This window comes from Notothenia rossii (assembly GCF_949606895.1).
Source record: "Notothenia rossii genome assembly, chromosome: 3".
NCBI lineage: Eukaryota > Metazoa > Chordata > Actinopteri > Perciformes > Nototheniidae > Notothenia > Notothenia rossii.
The window spans coordinates 89,933,426-89,952,791 of record NC_136901.1 but is presented as its reverse complement, the minus strand read 5'-3'; the positions used below and the strand labels follow the sequence as shown (position 1 = coordinate 89,952,791).

General features: G+C 40.1%; 3 protein-coding genes across 3 annotated transcripts; 1 reads left to right on the top strand and 2 right to left on the bottom strand.

The window, feature by feature from the left end:
* Positions 1 to 3,090: 3,090 nt before the first annotated feature.
* On the bottom strand, positions 3,091 to 7,230 carry LOC307031482 (zinc finger MYM-type protein 1-like). Its single transcript, XM_079668610.1, has 2 exons — positions 6,186 to 7,230; positions 3,091 to 5,831 (listed from the first exon to the last, which is right to left on the bottom strand). The coding sequence occupies exon 2, from the start codon at positions 5,226 to 5,228 to the stop codon at positions 3,624 to 3,626; it is 1,605 nt and encodes a 534-aa protein (XP_079524736.1). The 5' UTR covers positions 5,229 to 5,831; positions 6,186 to 7,230; the 3' UTR covers positions 3,091 to 3,623.
* LOC307031483 (uncharacterized protein) lies at positions 5,884 to 7,355 on the bottom strand. The gene is made up of 4 exons (XM_079668611.1): positions 7,224 to 7,355; positions 6,598 to 6,681; positions 6,398 to 6,499; positions 5,884 to 6,272 (listed from the first exon to the last, which is right to left on the bottom strand). Exons 1-4 carry the CDS (start codon positions 7,300 to 7,302, stop codon positions 6,121 to 6,123), a joined length of 417 nt encoding a protein of 138 aa, XP_079524737.1. The 5' UTR covers positions 7,303 to 7,355; the 3' UTR covers positions 5,884 to 6,120.
* A 3,986-nt stretch (positions 7,356 to 11,341) lies between these two features.
* Positions 11,342 to 13,227, top strand: LOC307033257 (E3 SUMO-protein ligase ZBED1-like). The gene is made up of 4 exons (XM_079671663.1): positions 11,342 to 11,501; positions 11,646 to 12,153; positions 12,317 to 12,503; positions 12,651 to 13,227. Exons 1-4 carry the CDS (start codon positions 11,378 to 11,380, stop codon positions 13,122 to 13,124), a joined length of 1,293 nt encoding a protein of 430 aa, XP_079527789.1. The 5' UTR covers positions 11,342 to 11,377; the 3' UTR covers positions 13,125 to 13,227.
* The last annotated feature ends 6,139 nt before the right edge of the window (positions 13,228 to 19,366 follow it).

The window sequence follows — 19,366 nt, the reverse complement described above, 5'->3', positions numbered from 1 at the left end:
CCACTGTGTGCCATACAGCTCCCTCCTGCCAGAAAAAGCCTGACCAAAATAATCCAATCTGCTCTTTCCCGTGGATTTCATTTGCTTTTAATTGCTTGCCTGCATTTAGAGGTCACTCTCCTCGTTGCAGAGCTGGGCAAGGGCGCTGCCGAATACATTTTAATAATGGCCCGATGCCTGATGGGATTACCAGCACCTCCACATCCTGTACGCCTCCAAAGCCATTACCATCGGTCGAGCCCCCGAGCCCTGCAGCATGTCAAATGCTGTTATTGCACATATAGTTATTTAGCACAACTTGCCGAGTGCTGTCTATGTTTGCTTTGCCGTGATAAACCCTGACAGAACTGCTTCTATTTTTAGCATGTTTTTATATTACAATCTTGCACTAATGTACATTTCCCAAAGATATTGAAGTGACTGTTATTTTTGTTTGATTGTTGCGCTTTTATTTAGGTCTTAATGTGTGCATATGTATAAATGTGTCTGTTGATTGGTATATACATATTTTTATACATATTTTCATATATATTTGTATTTTTGTATTCTGGATTGTGGGAAACGGTATTTCGATCTCTCTGTCTATACACACAAACTGTAAGATTGACAATAAAGTTGACTTTGACATCCTGGCAGCAGTTTTTCGGCCCCAAAGAGCTAACAGTGTGACAGAGAAATCTAAACAAGCAAATGATCAAATAAACATAATTCAAAGGTCCTTTTCTTTTATAGTGTTACGCATCTTTTTGAAACACTCTTAAAGGGGACATAATAGGTTTATTTTAAGTTTCATGTTTGTATTCTGAGCCTCACTGTGGCATGTTGATATGCGAGAGACAAATACATACATTAAGAGATGGACTGCCCCTTAGCCTATTATGTACAATGTAGTGGAGCGCTAGCCAATGGAGGCGCCAGTGTTAGGCAGTGGTAAACAAAGGAGTCCAATGGGAGTGTGTGGGAGAGAAACTTAGCCTTTGCAGACCATTTGCATGCACTAAAACCTTTATAACAAACTACAGGAAAGGGAAAATCCACAAAAACACATTAGGGTCCATTTAAGAGCCTCTGTTTGAACCCTATTAACCTGAAATAACATTATCAGGGGTCAACACATTTCCAGAACAGCATTGGTAGGCTACATCGGCTCTGGTCACGTTCATTCTCAATTTATTTCCCCTTACCAAAGAGCAGCGTGTGTATTTTTACTTATTTTCTCTAACCACTCTTCTTTCATTTCCCGAGACTGAATCCAGTGTTTGAAGCCGTGGCTGCTTTCATAGTTTCCTCTCTGCAGAGAAAAAAGAAGCAGCAGTGGGGGATGTACATTAAATGCAAGACCAACATAAAGCAGCAGAAGAGGAACAGTGAGTGGGGTTTACGCTGATCGTGTGTAGACAGTTAAAAGTGATTATTCAGAGGAAATACATTCACTATATATTGAAGAAACCCTGAATGAAAAACAGTCTACCCTACAAAGAGATAACAGGCAGAGAGGGAGCTTCAGAGCAGACAGTGTGGCGCCGTACATTTACACATGAAGACCACATTCATCACAAGGATATTAATTAACTTACCTGAAGGTCTGACTATTCTATATTGTATTTTAGTTTTGACTTCTGAATATGTATTTGAATCTACATGAATGACATTGATCCAACCTTTCAGCGTTATTGGCTTAAAATGACTTATAACCTGAATGAATAAAGAAATGGTACCACTACAACACAGGCTTCTTCATGTATTTGCTTATATTGCTACCATTCTATAGATTGTGTAGATATATGTGAATAAGATGGATGAAATAAGACTGCTAACCCAGCCATTGGTGATCAGACGGTGTTGTACCCACATCTTTACAGAGGCCTGGCTCCATGGTGATAATAAAACGGACAATTCAAATCAAGCAATCTGATTGGTTCTTAGCCGTGATATACTGAGCGTAAACCACAGGTAGAATTGTAAATTACTTTTCACAACAAGTCAGTATCCCTCCGCGCCTGAGAAAAACAGTATACAGTTGGGCGCAGATTGCTTTTCAAACTGGAACAAGAAAGGAGCGGAGAAGTAACGGGGCTGAAGCCCTCCTTTTTACGCAGCGGTCCAGACATAGACATCAAACGGCAAAACATATTCAGTGTGCAGTTCCTTTGGCATTAGGGCAGGGATATCTAGACACTTTCAAAGGTTTAACATAATGAATTGTGCTACTTTTAAAGCAAGCAACGATGTTTTCAAATCTGTAATCCAAGAGGTCCGCAAAAACGCTATCGACCAATCAGATTGCTTGATTTGACTTGTCAGTTTTATAAATATATTTAAATTTCTTCCGTTACGAAACAAATTTACAAAGCATAAAATGGAAACATTTAAGATTAACTTCGACCTCCGGGGGGGTCTTACTATGGAGGAGCGGATTGAGCAGTGCCTATCTCCAGAAAAAAAAGCACACACCTAAACTACGACATGCAGAGCTACGTGAAGAGCAGGTAGACCAACTGGAAAAGTACCACCATTCAAAAGCTTTCTGATGCGGGTCTTGAAACAAAGCAGAGAAATTATGACCGTTAGTGGCCACAGGTGCGAAAGCTCTCTCCAGAGCTACTGGAAGCCCAATCTCGGGGACCGGAGAAAGTGGAGCAATATTCTCGCCACGCCAAGCAACAGCCTAGAACAGGGGTGGGGAACCTCCGGCCTCCGGGCCGTATACGGCCCGCGAGACCATTTGGTACGGCCCTCGAGGTAATTTATAAACACACGCAGAAAAAGAAAAAAATTGAAGAAATATAGACCGCAAAAAAATTAAAAAAGCGAGTGCCTGTTTTTCCTGGCCAAGATTAGGGTCCTTGAACAGAACACGAGCGTAACGTGTCTGACAGGGGTGCAGTTTTGACAGAGAGCACCATAACGCCGCTCCGGCACTTGAGAAATTGCAGTACCCATAAGGAGCCGTACACATGCCACAGTTTTTGCGTGGCTGTGCCTTTAGCTGAAAGCCCAGTGGTGATCTGTTCATCTGTCATACTGATCATACAGTCAATAACTTTGTTGTTATTAGCATCTGGTTAGCTAGCTATGCTCAGGGGCGGACCTAGCACATTTGGTGCCCTAGGCGAGCTTCACCACTGCGCCCCCCCCAAAAAAAATATCAAAACATCTTAACAGTTATACAGTAAAGTACTGCAGCTTTATTTATTACAAGCAAGAACAAGAGCTAAGAATAAATGTAAAGTGCACACTAAAGAATTAAAACAAATAAACAACTTAGCTAACAAACAATAATAATATCAATAACAAACAATAAAAGAATGTGCAAATTTGCTTTCAAAGAAAATTAAGAAGAAATGTAAAGTGCACACTAAAGAATTAAAACAAACAACTTAGCTAACAAACAATAATAATAATAACAATAACAAACAATAAAATAACGTGCACATTTGCTTTAAAAGAAAATTATGTATTGTAAAATATGTTACACATGTCAAATAATCAAAATATAATATGCTAAATAAACAAACAAATACATAAAAATTACAAATTCACTTTGTCTCAAGAACTATTTACATTCCACTCCCTATCATCACACAAGGTTGGCCTACATATTAGCTCCTACTGGTTTCCATTTACAGTGCAATCCTTCTGGCCTTCCTTGCTGCAAAGTCATCAATCACATCATCATATGAAATCTGACCACCAACCTCATGGTTAATACTGATTACAGCCAGACCACTGAGGCGTTCTTGAGCCATGGTGGACCTCAGGTATGTTTTCAAGAGTTTTAATTTGGAAAAACTCCTCTCGGCTGAAGCTACTGTTACTGGTAGCGTTGCACTGATCCGCAGAGCAATACACAAGTTGGGATATATTTCGGTGAGCTGCTTTGTATGTATGAATTTCAACAACTCAAGAGTTGTCATGCTCTTTGATGGCAAGTCAGGTACATTTTCCAACTCCTGAGCCAGCTCCTTCCCATCCAAATCAGATTGCCCTCCATGGCTTAAGGTGTGTGCAAGTGCCTCTGCTTGCTTCATCAGCTCTTGGTGTGGCAGGTCTGGGAAGTTGTACAGAATGCCAAACTTGTCTTGCACATGTTCAAGAGTGGTAAACCTCTCCTTTTGTGCTGACACTGCAGCATCTACCACCACGTTAAAGAACGTTACCTCCAGATTTTGCAAGGCATTCCTCAATGGCTCATCAGGAGACTCATATGAGAAGTGCCTCTTTGTTGACTTCAGCCGCTTTTGCACAAGGACTGCATCCACATTCATGTCTTCACACATGTCCTTGGCTGATGTTTGTGAAGCCACAAAGCCTGTGGCTCTGTAGGATTTGAGAGCTTTTTCAGTCTTTTTCAGTAGACTTACTGCTACATCCACTTGCATTGTTTGGGACTGCAGGACTTTGCTCACCTGCTGAATTTGACTTAACATGTCATACCAGACCACTGTGCACAGTGAAAAGCGGAATGACCCCACTTCTTCTGCCAGAGACTGGGCTTCAATCCTGATGATTGGGTCTTTGGCCTGGTTTCTCACCTCAAGCAGTGCCTCTCTCACAGCTGCGGCTTCATATCGCAGAGGCTCCACAGCTTTCACTCTGCTCTCCCATCTGGTTTCTGACCACATTTTGAGTGAAAGGTTGACGTGTTTCTTGAGGATGGCCCATCTCTGTGTAGAGGCAGAAAACAGGCAGTATAGCTTCTGCACAATGCCACAAAATGATATGGCATCTTTGGAGCTTTTGGCAGCATCAGCAATGACCAAATTGAGTGTATGTGCCCCACAAGGCACAAACAAAGCTCTTGGGTTCAACTGCAGTAGCCTGGCCTGTACTCCCTTGTTCTTCCCTCTCATATTTGCGCCGTTGTCATATGACTGTCCTCTGCAGTCATCAAAGGCAATCTGCAACTCCTCCAGCCTCTTCAAAATCAGGGCGGACAAACTTTCACCAGTGGACTCCTCTGCTACTAGGAATCCCATGAAGTGCTCTTTAATCTGGGGGTCTTCTTCCAGTGTCACAATTCTGATGACTACTGACAGCTGTTCAGTGTGGCTAACATCCGGGGTGCAATCTAAAATGAGGGAAAAGTACTTGCATTTCTTTATTTCTTGCATTATTGTTGATAGAATCTTTCCACTGATGCATTCAATCAACTCATTCTGAATGGTTTTGCCCAAGTAGCTGTGGTGGGATGTTTGACTTTTAATCTTGTGGATGTGGTCTTTCATCACTGGGTCAAACTGCGCCAAAAGCTCAACCTCTTTCAAAAAGTTTCCATTTGAAGGAGAGTATTTCTGTCTTTCCTCTCAATGCCATATTTCGCCCTGCCAGAGACTGTACAATAGCAACCAGTCGTGTCAGCACTGCTCTCCACCGACTCTTCTCTGCCTCAAGGAGGGCCTGCTCTTGTTTGTCTATTGTTGTACCTTGTTTTAATCGAACTGCCAATTCTTTCCATGACGCCAAATTGTTCAGGTGTTCCGGACTATTTTCATGGCTGGTCAAAGCAGCACTTGCATTTTTCCAATCCGACAGTCCTGCATTTGTTAAATTAATTTGTTTTGGAGATAAAAGTTGACAACAAAAACAAAAAAGACTGTTCTTCTTTTTTGAATATGTCACCCAACTTCTTTTGATCCTTTCTCCATTTACTAAGGTCCTGCTGAAGTACTGGTGGTGGCAACTTCTCCCATCATCTCTCCTTGGGAAAATGAAATCAGGTGTTATCTGATATGGTCCTCTCCGAACAAACTCTGTCCTCATTGTGTCTGTGAGATGTGAAGGGCAGTCAGCAGGATCGGTTGGTAGTGGATCGTCTGTCTTTGCTGCATCTGGAGGGCATGTGAAGCACATTTTCTCACCTCATATTCACAATATCTTCACACACACACACACACACACACACACACACACACACACACACACACACACACACACACACACACACACACACACACACACACACACACACACACACACACACACACACACACACACACACACACACACACACACACACACACACACACACACACACACACACACACACACACACACACACAACCCCAATTCCAAAAAGGTTGGGACAGTGTGTAAAATGTAAATAAAAACAGAAAGCAATTATTTGAAAGCATGAGGACAATTAGGTTTATAGCTAAACATCTTTACATTCATAAGGCACACACCTGAGAAGAGTGTATGGGTGGAATCTGTGGTGCAATCAGGATGAGATGCAGCAGGCTGTTCTGACGTTCCTTGCAGTGGTTCTGGGCCTATACATATATAGAGAACACACAAGAGCAAATATATTGGCTGGATTAGAAATGGCACGACAGTCATTTTTACATTCAATTATTTATCATCACATCAGGAACATCTATTGACATATTGTACTCACCAGAACAAACAGACACAGTGGTCAGTGGCAGGGTGGAATCAGTGGTCATCTCATCAGGATGAGCAGCTTGCTGTTCTGACGTTCCTTCATGTGGTTCTAGGTCTATAAATATAGAAAGAACACACAAGAGCAAATATATTGACTGGATTTCACATTAAATTATTTATCATCAGGAACATCTATTGACACATTGCACTCACCTGAGGAAGCCGGCACAGCTGAGGTGCATGGCGGTTCCTTGTCAACTGATGCAGCAGATGGTCCCAGATATTTTAAAAGTGAATCTAAAATGATATAACAAAATGTGTATTATCAACATTGAATCATTTCCATTTGTTAAATGTAGCTATTATTTATTTAGTAAGCATTAGGACAGCCTGACAGGTCTGATTCAACTAATCAAGAGCTATGCCTATCTTATTAGAACAGTTGAATCAGGTGTGTTAGTTCTGGGTTGGAACGAAAACATTCAACAGGACTGGAGTTGAGAACCACTGAGCTAGTTAGCTAACGTTAGCGCACATTATGACAGGGTTGAATTTGGCAAATGTTTGACTCGGATAGTCAATGTGCTTTCTGAGGTAAACTTAACGTTAGCTAACGTTACCAACTAACTAACATTCCACCACACTGGCTAGCTCGCTACACCAAAACTAACATTGTTTTTATTACTAATATTTCTATTTCATGACACAAAGAAAATAGCCTTATGACAGTTTCGACTGAATGGCAATAACAAACGCTGGCTATCTAACGTTGGCTTAGCTAACTAGCAAGATTACATGATCCATTCGCTAATGTTGACAATACAATCAAAATTGCATACCTTTCACCTTGGCACGTTTCTCTTCTTCTTCTTTTCTTCTGTTTTTATACTGCGCCCCAGATGGCTTTTGCCTCTTCATAGTTCTCTAACGTTAGTCTTTCTTTCCTCAACGCTCAATTTGATAAACACTTGACCGATACCCATCAATGCACAGCGCTCTAGCATGTTCTGACTGTGAACACCTAAAGCCGAGGCTCTCCGACCGACCGTTTTAGATTTTTGGCTCATTTTCCCTTATGTTAGAATTTTTTTTTTATGTAAGAATAATGGTTGCAGATATAGAGGGGGGGCGCCAAAACTGCGCCAAGTAAAAAAAAAAAAAAAAAAAAAAAAAAAAAAAAAAAAAAAATTGTTGCAATTTTTGGCGCCCCCCTCTGGGTGGCGCTCTAGGCAACCGCCTATATTGCCGGTAGGAAGCTCCGCCCCTGGCTATGCTAACGAATATAAGAAGCTTTTTCTACAACCAGTGAGGTAAAGGCACATCTTTATCATCATTTTTATTTATTTTATCTTTATTTATCTGTTGTTATTTTGTTTTACTTGCTTGTAAGCGCTTTGAGCACCAGGAAAAGCGCTTTATAAATGTAATGTATTATTATTATTATTATTATTGATATGATCATTATAAAAAAATAAGAGAATAAAGTAAAAAGGAATAAAATACTATATGACAGTAAAACAAAGTTGTTATTAATAAACAAGAATACAGTTTGAAAGGAGAGTGATTTGTAAAATATCCATAAAGAAAAAGAAAATCTGCTTCCAGTTCTGTTTCATATGGGTGTTAAGATGTATCCATAGATCTCTTCATGTTGCTCTCAAAGTGCACCAGATTGATGCTTTTAACTTCAATATTTAAAAACAAATCTTCCCGGGGAGCATGCCCCCGGACCCCCCTAGAGGAGGTTAGGTCTCCCCCCCACTTAAATCATGTCCACATGGATATGAAACTAAATACATTTGCACACATCTTGTGTCCATATCTTTCTGTTGTGGTGGTCATGCCACACCGTGCACGTGCATGCATGCGCGAGTCATGGGGAGATATCTGGATTCAGAGGTTGCTTTTTCTTTGCACAGCATGAAAGAAAGAAGAAATGAATGGGCTGTGATTTTAGTATTTTTAAGCAGAGGTCAATCATTTGTACGGCCCTCGGAGGATGTTGAAAAAATTGAAATGGCCCTCGAGAGGAAAAAGGTTCCCCACCCCTGGCCTAGAACAACCTCAACCTATACAAGTAACCTCGTAAGCCATTCTACTGATGCTGGACAGTTTTTCAGTGGGCGCACAATAAACAGCAACATACACATTAATGTAAATAAACAGACAAATAATGGATCACGCTTCGCGTCGGGCCGAACCACGCCCCTTAGCTGTGATATAATGAGCATATACAACGGCCTGTCGTGAGCTATTGCTTAAATATATAATGTTAGAAATGTACCATTGTTTTTGTCGCTTCTGTTTACATTCATCCACTAGCAAATACAAAAAAAATGCACCATATAGAGTGCATTTCTGTTTCTGTTCTGTTTTAGTCATGTTAGTATATTTGTTATCGTTTAAATTCAAAGATTTTTTTAAAACCACTATGATTCATTTGATACATGATGATACATCGACCTAATGCAAACCCTTTTCTGCTGTAGCGTGTTGATGACTTTTTAGCAGTTTAATTAGTTAAGATTTGAAAGTTAAAATGGTAACACCAATACATAAAAATAAAAAATTCAGCTAGAAGAAAAGTTCAAAAGTAAATATAATGTTCCTTTGACAATTTAACTTTAAGATAATTTCCTGCACTATAGCAGTTCCCCATCTTCCTGCCAATGTGGCAATTCAAGAACTAACATCCACTAAAGTGCCGTGATTCAACTTTGGTAATTATTTTTAGCTTTAACAGAAGCAAGTATGTGATTTTTTTAGCATTAAAAAGCTTTTGAAGTGTGTTTTCTACAAAAAGTTGTCTTGTGTCACTTGTATACCTTTTAACGTCTTATGTGAAGCACTTCGAAATGCCTTGTTCAAAGATGCCCTCTAAATAAACTCGCCTTGGCTAATGTGCTAATGGCTGAAGGGAAAACAGATCGAAATGTACTCAGCTCTCCTACTCAACCACAAGCTGCTTCAGAAAACAAAGTGTTCTCAGAGACGTTATGTTCTTGCCAAATAGTGCCATGCCTTTCTGCCACCTCCGTGCTGAGTGTTTTCCACCGCTGAGCTGCCTCATTCTGTCTCCAACATGGAGATATATGCCAGATCTTTCTCTGGGATAACCTTGTCCTGAGAAGCTGCTGCTAAAATATATTGGTGGATATTTGTTATTCAGTTATCAACACTGCAAACAATCTAATCAAACATCGACAAATTCATCATGTAAGGGAAATGTGTGTTAAAATAAAAAGGAAAAACAGTTTGAAAAGGACAATAATACTTTATTCTGAACACCTCACAGTACAACCCATTTTTCTAGTAGTAATTTCAAACCTGGATTAAGTTAGAGATAAAACGCTGCCACTGATCTAGTTAAAACCAAAACACTTTTCCTTATAGATGAATAAATACATTAGCAAATGTACCAGTAAAGTAAATATTTTAGAAAAATACCACAAAGAGTGTGATGTTTTTAGTTTAAAGTCTGACACGTCAATGCACACCGCTGTCTGTTATTTGATGGAACGACTCCACATATGAATTATTAAGTAGGATTTCCTCAAAGATGAATTGCTAGGAGATAAACAGAGACACTGGATGATGTATGATCGAGGACATAAACACTGAGAACAAAACAGCTCATTATCACAGACAAAAGGCTGTGGACAAAGAGACTTTACACACCAACCCTAACACACTGCTTAAAGTAATGAAAACACTTTGTCAAGTAGTGGAATACATTCATGTTGCACATGTTGCTGGACCTATTATTCACTGCAGAACCACACACAAACACACACACACACACACACACTTAGAGGAGATAGGAGAACGTTCTGAATAAGGCTGAGGGACCAACTGCAGGTTTCTCAGGAGACTTTATTTGGATGGAAGACGTGAAGGATCATCTGTAGTTATGAATTCAAGGAGGAATCAAGACCAATGATGATGAATAGAATGTGTGTGTGTGTGTGTGGTTGTGTACATCACATTGCGGGGTCCAATAGGTTTTCCTTACATTGTGGGGACCAAGCCCCAAAGGAAGTGCGCCTGGCATTGAAGCAAATGTTCCTTATTTTATTTTACCTTATTTAACCTTATTTAACCTGGATAGGTCTCATTGAGATTACAAATCTATTGTTCAAGAGAGTCCTGGCCCAGTTCCTAGTGTTAAAACAGTGGTACTACAGTTTCTGTGTATTTGGAAAGAGATGTTTGTAAATCAGCAGATACTGTATATATATTTTTTTTAGTGGTGGGCCGTTATCGGCGTTAACGTGCTGCGTTAACGTGAGACTCTTGTCGGCGATAAAAAAAAATATCGCCGTTAATCTATTCTCAAAGTTGGGTTGGGAGCTGGGTCTATACTACGCAAGCGATGATGACTTTCACCTTGATAATTTAGCGCGGATGTATACCTAGCCGAATTGCACTGTAGGGGGCGAGATCGAGTCTTTGACCTGTGTTTCTTCTACGGTCTATGGATCTGACCCCGGTCAAATCAGCCACATTAAACGTGACATGCTAACATGGATACAGCAGGAATGAAGCCGCGGGGTTTGCTTCAGGGGAAATTTATTTTTAAGAAGCTTCCCGATGGAAACCTCGACAAAAATAAGGTTGTTTGCACCTTGTGCAATGCGGAATTAGTTTACTGTAGGAGTTCATCCAGTCTCAAGTACCACCTAAACGCAAAGCATCCCTTAGCTAATGCGGAAGATGCCGGGCCGAGCACTGATGTAGCGCGGGGGAAGACTCGTCGTCAAACAACTATCTTTGAGTGCAACCGAGGCAAGCCCGTCAGCACAGCTCTATCAGTCAAGCTAACTAGTCTCCTCGCTCAGTGGATTGCCACCAGCTGCAGGCCCATTAGCGTGGTTGAAGATGACGGGCTCGAGCTTGTTCTCCAGGCGGCCACAGGTGACCCATCTTACAAACTACCTGCGAGGCGAACTATCATGACCAGCACGCAGAAGAGAAAGCTACGAAAGTTGAGAAGATGGTAGAGGCGAGGTCTGTAGCACTGACTGGGGACCATTGGACGTCCGTTAACAACGACAACTACCTCGGCGTTACAGTACACCTCATCGATGCTAGCTGGGAACTTCACTCCTTCGCTTTAGGTATGCTACGTTATGTCATTTTAAATTACATAATTTAATTTCGTAGCCTTTTAATTACCACCACGTTATGTTTGCTTCTTGATAATTGCTAGTTGTTTACTACTAGTAGTGAAATTATTCTAATTTACTTTGTCTGTCCGTTAGGTGTGATGAAAACAGAGGAGCGTCACTTTGCAGAAGCGTGTGCAAGGCAGTTCCTCGACGTCGCTAATCAGTGGGGGATAACTGACAAAATAAGCACTATTGGAACAGATAGCGCTCCTAATATGGTGGCAGCAGGGAGGATACTTCCATTCGAGCACTTGCCCTGTGTTGCGCATGTTGTACAGAGAGCTATTGTAGTGTCATTTCGGGAAGGTGGTTTTGATGGTGCACTGGCCAAGTGCCGTAAAGTGGTCGGACATTTCAAACACAGTCCGGCCAACTCAGACGAGCTAAATGTCCAACAATCCTCCCTTGGACAAGTTAAGGAGTCACTCGTGCAAGATGTTCCAACACGTTGGAATTCCACTCTTGAGATGATAAAGCGCGTGAGGCGCAACAGAGACGCACTGCACACAACGCTGTCGCTGCAGAAGCACAACCTGGCCCTCCCAACAAATGCGGATTATGAGAAGTTGGCAAAGCTAGAGAAACTGCTGGAGCCATGCAGGTATGGTCTAAAAAGATAGTGTGTTCATGAATTGGCATACAAGTTTTTAAATGTCACTTTGTATGTAAGAAACACCTGCCCTTAAATGTGTAATCTGAGTTAAATTAATCTGTCACTAATAATTTTTTTCTGTCTGTCTGTCTGTCTGTCTGTCTGTCTGTAGGTACATCACTGAGCTCCTTGGTGGAGATAAGTATGTATCCTGCTCTGTGGTTCTACCTGCCCTGTGCCACCTACAGCACGCGATGAACATCTCAGATGATGATCCTGCCTATATTGTGCGATTCAAGGCTGCCTTCATCAAGGACCTCAATCAGCGGAGGGAGAAAATAAACCTGGAATGGCTTAAGGTATGTCAGAGTGACCAGAAGATAACTACATTGTATGACCATAATAGACTGTAAAGCCAGATGAATAAGTCATGAAGAAATATGGAGGTTGGATTTGGAAAGTGACATTTTCATCAATCAATAATTATTATTTTTTATTCATCAAAGGTGGCGACTGCTCTAGATCCACGATTTAAGGACCTCAAGTGCTTGCCCAGAGCAGAGAGGGAGCCAGTGTGGGCAAAGCTAAGTGAGTTGATGAAGGGAGAAGAACCTGCTCTGCAGCCACTCAGGGAGGAGAACCCTGAGCCACCCAAGAAGAAAACAGCCCTGCTACTGATGGGATCCGACTCAGAATCAGATGAGGAGACACCAGAAGATAGTACAGTGGAGAGGTACAAGGTAGAGCCCAGTGCCAGTCTAGATCAGTGTCCACTGAAGTGGTGGTCAGAGCACACTGCTGTCTATGGTAAGATGGCCCAAATTGCCCGTAAATACTTGGGGACTCCTGCCACAACTGTCCCATGCGAGAGACTTTTTTCTTTAGCAGGCCATATTGTGCAGAAGAGGAGAGCTTGTTTGTCACCAGAAAATGTGAACAAACTGGTCTGCCTGAGTGACTGGTGGAAGAAGGAGAAATAGAGCTTTGACTGACACAAAGCTACTGACTGTAAACAGTTCATTACAACCTGTTATATAGGCCTACTGTTCAACTAAAAATAAACAGTTAATAAACACAAGTACATCTCATTGTCATTGATTTATTTTCATCACCAATTATCATAGAACAGCTTTCTCAAGCAGTTTGTGATGCATTTTGGAAACTGGAGATGAGCCCCTGGTCTAATGCACCACCTGGCTTGAGAAACCCGTTCTCAAAGACTTACTTTTAGTCATTATTTGGGTAGCACACATATTCTGAATGCCTTCGGCAGAATTCAAATGAGCCATTTTAATCTAGATTAATCTAGATTAATTCCAAGAATACAGTGAGATTAATCTAGATTAAAAAAATTAATCTATGCCCACCACTAATTTTTTTTTTTACAAAATCAACTACCCAGTACGGAAACTTTAATAACCCGTTGTTTAAATCATTGTTGTCTAAAAGTGTGCTAAAAGGTTAATCTAGTTGTTTTCCCTCTCTATTCGTTCAATGATTTCAAATGCTTTTTTCATGGTCTAATTTATGCTTGAAGTTCTGACATGTTTTATAAGTACTTAAAAGAAAGGAGTGGTCTCATCCTATTGACAGGACTCTTGACTTATCTTGTCCTGTATCTCATCTGTCACCTCCCCAGTCATTTTCTTCTAAACTTGAGGTGTCTCAGGTGTGAGATAGAGGGAATAACATCAAAGACAGAAGCCTTGCTGCCCCATGGGCCCTCCAAAAGAAAAAGCCCACCATCTTCACTTCAAGGGCAGAGCAAGAGGAGGGACATGAAAGAGACGCTGAGATTCAGATGAACTTTTGACCTTTTTAGCCACGTGGGACCTTGGCTGAAGGAGGGAACTGATTCAGGTTGTGTTCATATAGCACACATTCAGGTGAAACAAGGTAAACCCAACTGACTGTTTGTTAAACTGTTTAAACATAAATCTTAGCTGTTTGAGACGAGTCATTTTCGATGCTACACAATACAAAGTCTGGAACAGAGAGAGAATTGGATGTGAAATGTGATGATGTGTTGATTACACAGAAACCACAGAAGGTTATTATGAAATATTCATTGCAGAGTGATTGCAGGTAGTGAAGGGGAACATAATTATTCTTATTATACTTTTTAGTATTCAAAAATATATTTGCAAGTACTTTAGTCAGAGTTAATTCAGCTCCAGCTGCATTACAAATCGTAAAACCTTTAAATAGACTTAACAGAGAAATATGGTAATTGGGAACATGGGAGAAACAATTAAAAAACCTAATAAGGTGTATATATGTTTTTAAATACACCTGACTGTATTGAAATGGGGGGAAATTATGATGTGATTCAAGTCAGCAAACCCTAGTTTGACCCCACTGACCATATTTCTCACCACCTTTTCTTAGGAGACATTGGAAATGACCCTCCAGCACATAGTGTTTTTTTTTAATGTAATGCATAGATATAGAAATGTTTGTCACTGCTCAAGCTGAGGCGTAAAGCATCAATTACTTGAACAAGACTACTTTTGTTCAAATGATTGAATATATATAAAAATTGAATAAAAACAAACATGATCTCACCCTGCATTTCCTGAAGTTGTTATAGATATAGTTTCTAAATAAAGCACCTCTTAAAGAATATTTTCTTTTGTTAGGAAGTCTGTTTACATGGTTGTTTCTCATGCAGCAACATATGTAAGCATTCTGTTTTTCTTATTAAAACACATGCGTTCATACTACAGGTTGTACCCCCAGGCCATACATTTACATATTTTCCAGAACTGCATATATAAATATCTGTGTAGACTACATACATAGGTTTGAGGTTTTTATTTGTCATACAAACGTAGCAACAGTGTAGTTATGACGATGAAAATCTTAGGTCACAGGTTCACTCCAACAGTGCAACACAATAAAACAGATACATTGAAAAATATAGAGCAAGTAAATAGTAAATAGCTGTCAATCATTTTAATCTGTGTTCAGTTGCAAAGCTGGAGGTGTAAATGAGCACTGTTTACCCATGTTGAACACATAGCAGACTGAAAAAGCAGGTCTGTTTAAATGTCGTATTTGAAGTATAGTATATTAATGTACGTGTTTTTTAATAAACATGAGTATCTGGGTTTACATGAGGCGTCCTCTCTTGCAGATTTCCAAGAACATGGTGACACCAGAACATGATGACCCAGCTGCAGAGAGCAAAAATGGTAATACAACCTAAGTAGATCAATTGGCAAACATACCGCAAAAATAACGAATCAATAACAAGAGTCAATAAGTGAATGAAGTAAGGTTATGTTATATCTCTGACTACTGTATATAAAGGGATTGTTTTGGATTAATGTGGTTTCTTTGCAGTTAAACAACCAAAACCATAAGCTCCTTACTCCAGTCTTTCTCTTAAGAGATCCAGACATTTAAAATGTTTAGCTTCAGGGGACACAACAACAGTCCTCCAGCACCTTTTTGCCGGGCAAGTACGGGAAAGGTTTACTTGGTTCACTCACTATTGCCCTTTTTTCGACTCAATTATTAACATCATTAACAAAGGGATGATCAGGTCTGTTTCATCACACACAATCATTTTGAGTCATCTCCATAAAACATGTTTAACGGAAGAACCCATTCAAATTGAAGCAGATACAAACATAAAAATAAAATACACAAACCATTTTTAAAGTGTGAGTGAGGACATGTCTTTGGCAGTCGTTGAGTTCCCTTTTAGTTTAAGATACATTTTAGTTTTTTGGTTTTCACACCTTATTCTCAACACTCATTATTTTCTGTCATTTTTTGTTTGTTTTTCTAAGAAAAAACCTGAAAGGCTTTGAGTTCAGACTCTCAGAAAATATGCAGCATCATTCCTATTTGTATGAGTAATTGTCTTTCACCCTTTTTTTATGACAAGAGGCTTTTGGCTGATCTTTGAGGGTATCTATTTAGACACAGGTATAAACACGACTCATGCTGAGACCCAAACCCTGAACCCAAATCTTAACATGCAAACAAACCCTTTGAAAAAGTGAGGACTAGACCCAGATAATTAAACATATTCAAAATCTTTCACTAATTGGCCTTTCCTCAGAGCCTCATTGTAGCTATAAATGTTGACAGAAAATAATGAAGAAGGAAAACAGAGTGTTGAGAGAGAATTAAAAATCCTACAGACTTTCTCACCGTTTGTGAAATGTCAATAAACCCCTTCAGATGATTTCAGACTTATCCAACAATCACTTCATTTGTAACATACGGAGGTTTTTAGGGACTAAGGCTTGCATTATATCAATGAGAGTAATCATAGGCACAGTGAAATTGCATTTGTGTGAGAGGCTTGATGGTGTTTGGTATGGTAGTCAATACCTATAATTCACCACGTTCACCCACTTAGGGCAGATGAGGAAAAGTCGCCAATATGACAAGATCACATCCATTACAATATAACAGCAGGAAAAATAGCACATGAGCTGTCCCTTTGTTATTCTGGGGAACATTACAATGAGTTATACTTGAATGAGGATTGGTTTCACAGATGTGCATTTTAAATGTACCTTCCTTTGAAAAAAACTGAGATCAACCGTTACTGAAATCCACTTCTTTCTAAAATTCTTCACAGTGGTAGTCATTAAAAAGTGTCATCAAACGAGAAATTGTGTTATTCAGTGTTATTCCAGGATTAATAGAGTTTTGGGATAAATAAGTTTGTTTCAAAGATCTTTTAAAAAACAGCTTTAAAGTGTACGATCCAAACAACCATGTGTGTATCTGATTTGTAACTATTCTCACTATACTGTATGTATATGTGTATAGACATTGAAGAAAGCATTTGTTATTAATTTCCGATTCTTGGTTTAAGCAAACTGTACCAAAGTTTTCTCTGGATACCTTCTAGAAACTCAAAGATTTTAGATAATTAATAAATCTTGCCGTCTGAGACAAATTGATTTCATAGCGTTTTCAAAAGTTTCTCAGGGTTCGGAAACATTTAGACTAGTGCGGTTCATTTCAATTTGTAAAAGGAACAAAGACTGCTCAACACATAATTGTGTAACATTTTAGCTACCGTGACACCCCCATAACTCAAATGGAAAATGAGCACTTTGCAGTCTACCTGCGTCTGAAGGATTCCTTTGTTTCCTGAAAGAAAATGGAATAAGAAAGGTGGCCACATTGACCGTGGATAATGGATTCTTTCAGCATTATCAAAGGCTGCATCATCCTTCCTGATCTTGTTATTCAAAGTATATTAAGCTCTTTGTCCTGCGAGCTTGAACCGGTTCATGGTTTTATAAACCTTGGGACGATTGGTAGCCTTTTACAATACATGCTACCTTTTAACCACAGACCTTCAAACCTCATTCAAATTGAAAGCAGCTCAAATTAGATGTTTAATAGTTATTCATCCAGTGTTGCCTGTTGCTAGTACTTCATATAATTATAAATTATACGTCTTTCCACCTACCTTCTCTTTAACAGAAAACCTCATTCAAAAGCAATACATTAGCTGTTTCATTTTATTTAATAAATGTAAATCCTGTTTCAATGCATTTCTATAAAGCTAAATGGTATTTTTGTAGCGATGGTTTCCTTTTTGTCTTGCCTGCTCTTTCCAAGTGCCACTAGCTGATTATTTTCACCTCTGAGCTCCAGGTCTTAACCTTTTTATTAGCAAGTTTGTAACTCAGGGTGTTGTTCCGCGGGAGGACATTTTACATTTTAAAGCAAGAAGAGGTGCTTATTTGAGGCTTTGTGCCTATTTCTAATTCAGATATGTTGTTTCTTGTTTGCTAATTCCACATTTATTTTATGAGATGCAAGTATTCATGTCAACAAAAGTAAACTGCGCTAAACCTCCATGTGTTAAACCTTGCTAGCTAGCCCTCCAACACGGTGTACGTGATAGGAAAAGGGGCGGCACATTGCTAAATGGTTGACCAATCATAGAAAGAGCCGGCCAGCTAACCAATCAGAGCAGAATGGGCTCTGGTTTCAGACAGAGGGTGAAAAGAGGTGCTGCAGCACAGGCAGTATGAAAAATAGCTTTTTGAACATTAAAGCATGGAGACATGTCACAGTAGAGACACTACATACTGATATGAACCTGAAAATGTGCAGAATAGGGCCTCAAGTCAAGAATCAGTTTTTAAAGAGCTTTACAATTTGTAAGTTTCAGTCTGCAAAAACCCTCGAACCTAATAACACGTGATGACAGAGAGATTTCCCTGTTTGTGAAGTGGTAAAGATCAGCCTTTTAAAACCACAACAGATGCATAGTGTGTGGGTTTTCCAGCACATGCTGCCAAGTCACATGCGTGACGGACATCGGCACCGTGTTTATGGAAATATTGCCTTTTGTTCTGCTGCAGGATACGAGGTGGCCAGGAAAACACAAAAGCCTGGCATTTCTGCTTTGTCTTTGACATTTACAAAGAGGCAGATAAACACAGCCGGCGTGTAACCCATCAGAGGCTCGTTCCTAAAACGCTTTCCGATTGAACTGTCATGGCGGGGCACGGTGCCACGTTAAAGCCATTACATTTTCTCCTGTTTAATTTCTGCCATCTCGCTCTGCTTCCGTGGTTTTTTGGCGGCCGGCCAGCTTGTGGACGGGAACTGAAGGGGGGGGGGGGGGATACAGGGCCCATAATGCACCTGAGTCTCATCACTGGATGAATTTCAGCATAAGGACCCAGATGTGTCATCAGCGTATGACTCATTCACTCTGAGAAAAAAAACGTCTTTATAAAATGTCCGCTGGCGTGAAATTAAAGCTCTATAACAAATCACTCTGACATCTTAAACCCTTTGCTATGACAAAAACGATTAGATTAATTTAAGATAAGAAAGCCACAAATCTGATATCCAGTGTTTCGGGAAATTAAACCCCCAACAGCCTCAGCTGGAGTGTGTGTCCTCGTCCCATTTATAAACTGCAGAGTGTTTGCAGGGTTCACTGCATCCGCGTGTCACGGCAGACAAATGTATTTGGCAAATATTTGTATTGCTGTTTTAATGAAAACACAAAGGATATTTCAGCCTTTAGACCACTTTGAACATCCACTCTATTATTCTCCGGGCTGCTGTTGTGTGATTCCAACCCGTTTCCATCCATCTTCAGAAGTACCGTGGTTTCGGCAGCACAGTGTGGTCTGATGGAGGGCCAGATTGCAATATTTCCAGTAAGCTCTGTTAAAAATTGGAACAGCTTGCACCATGATTACATTTGCATGCTAGTGTG

Excerpts from the sequence above, each read along its gene's own strand:
- LOC307031482 (XM_079668610.1), bottom strand. The coding sequence starts at position 5,228 with ATGAAAGACCACATCCACAAGATTAAAAGTCAAACATCCCACCACAGC.
- LOC307033257 (XM_079671663.1), top strand. The coding sequence starts at position 11,378 with ATGGTAGAGGCGAGGTCTGTAGCACTGACTGGGGACCATTGGACGTCC. Across the intron at positions 12,154-12,316 it reads AAACTGCTGGAGCCATGCAG|GTACATCACTGAGCTCCTTG; the intron begins GTATGGTCTAAA and ends GTCTGTCTGTAG. Across the intron at positions 12,504-12,650 it reads TAAACCTGGAATGGCTTAAG|GTGGCGACTGCTCTAGATCC; the intron begins GTATGTCAGAGT and ends TATTCATCAAAG.
- LOC307031483 (XM_079668611.1), bottom strand. The coding sequence starts at position 7,302 with ATGAAGAGGCAAAAGCCATCTGGGGCGCAGTATAAAAACAGAAGAAAA. Across the intron at positions 6,682-7,223 it reads GAAACGTGCCAAGGTGAAAG|ATTCACTTTTAAAATATCTG; the intron begins GTATGCAATTTT and ends ATATCATTTTAG. Across the intron at positions 6,500-6,597 it reads AGCTGTGCCGGCTTCCTCAG|ACCTAGAACCACATGAAGGA; the intron begins GTGAGTGCAATG and ends CTATATTTATAG.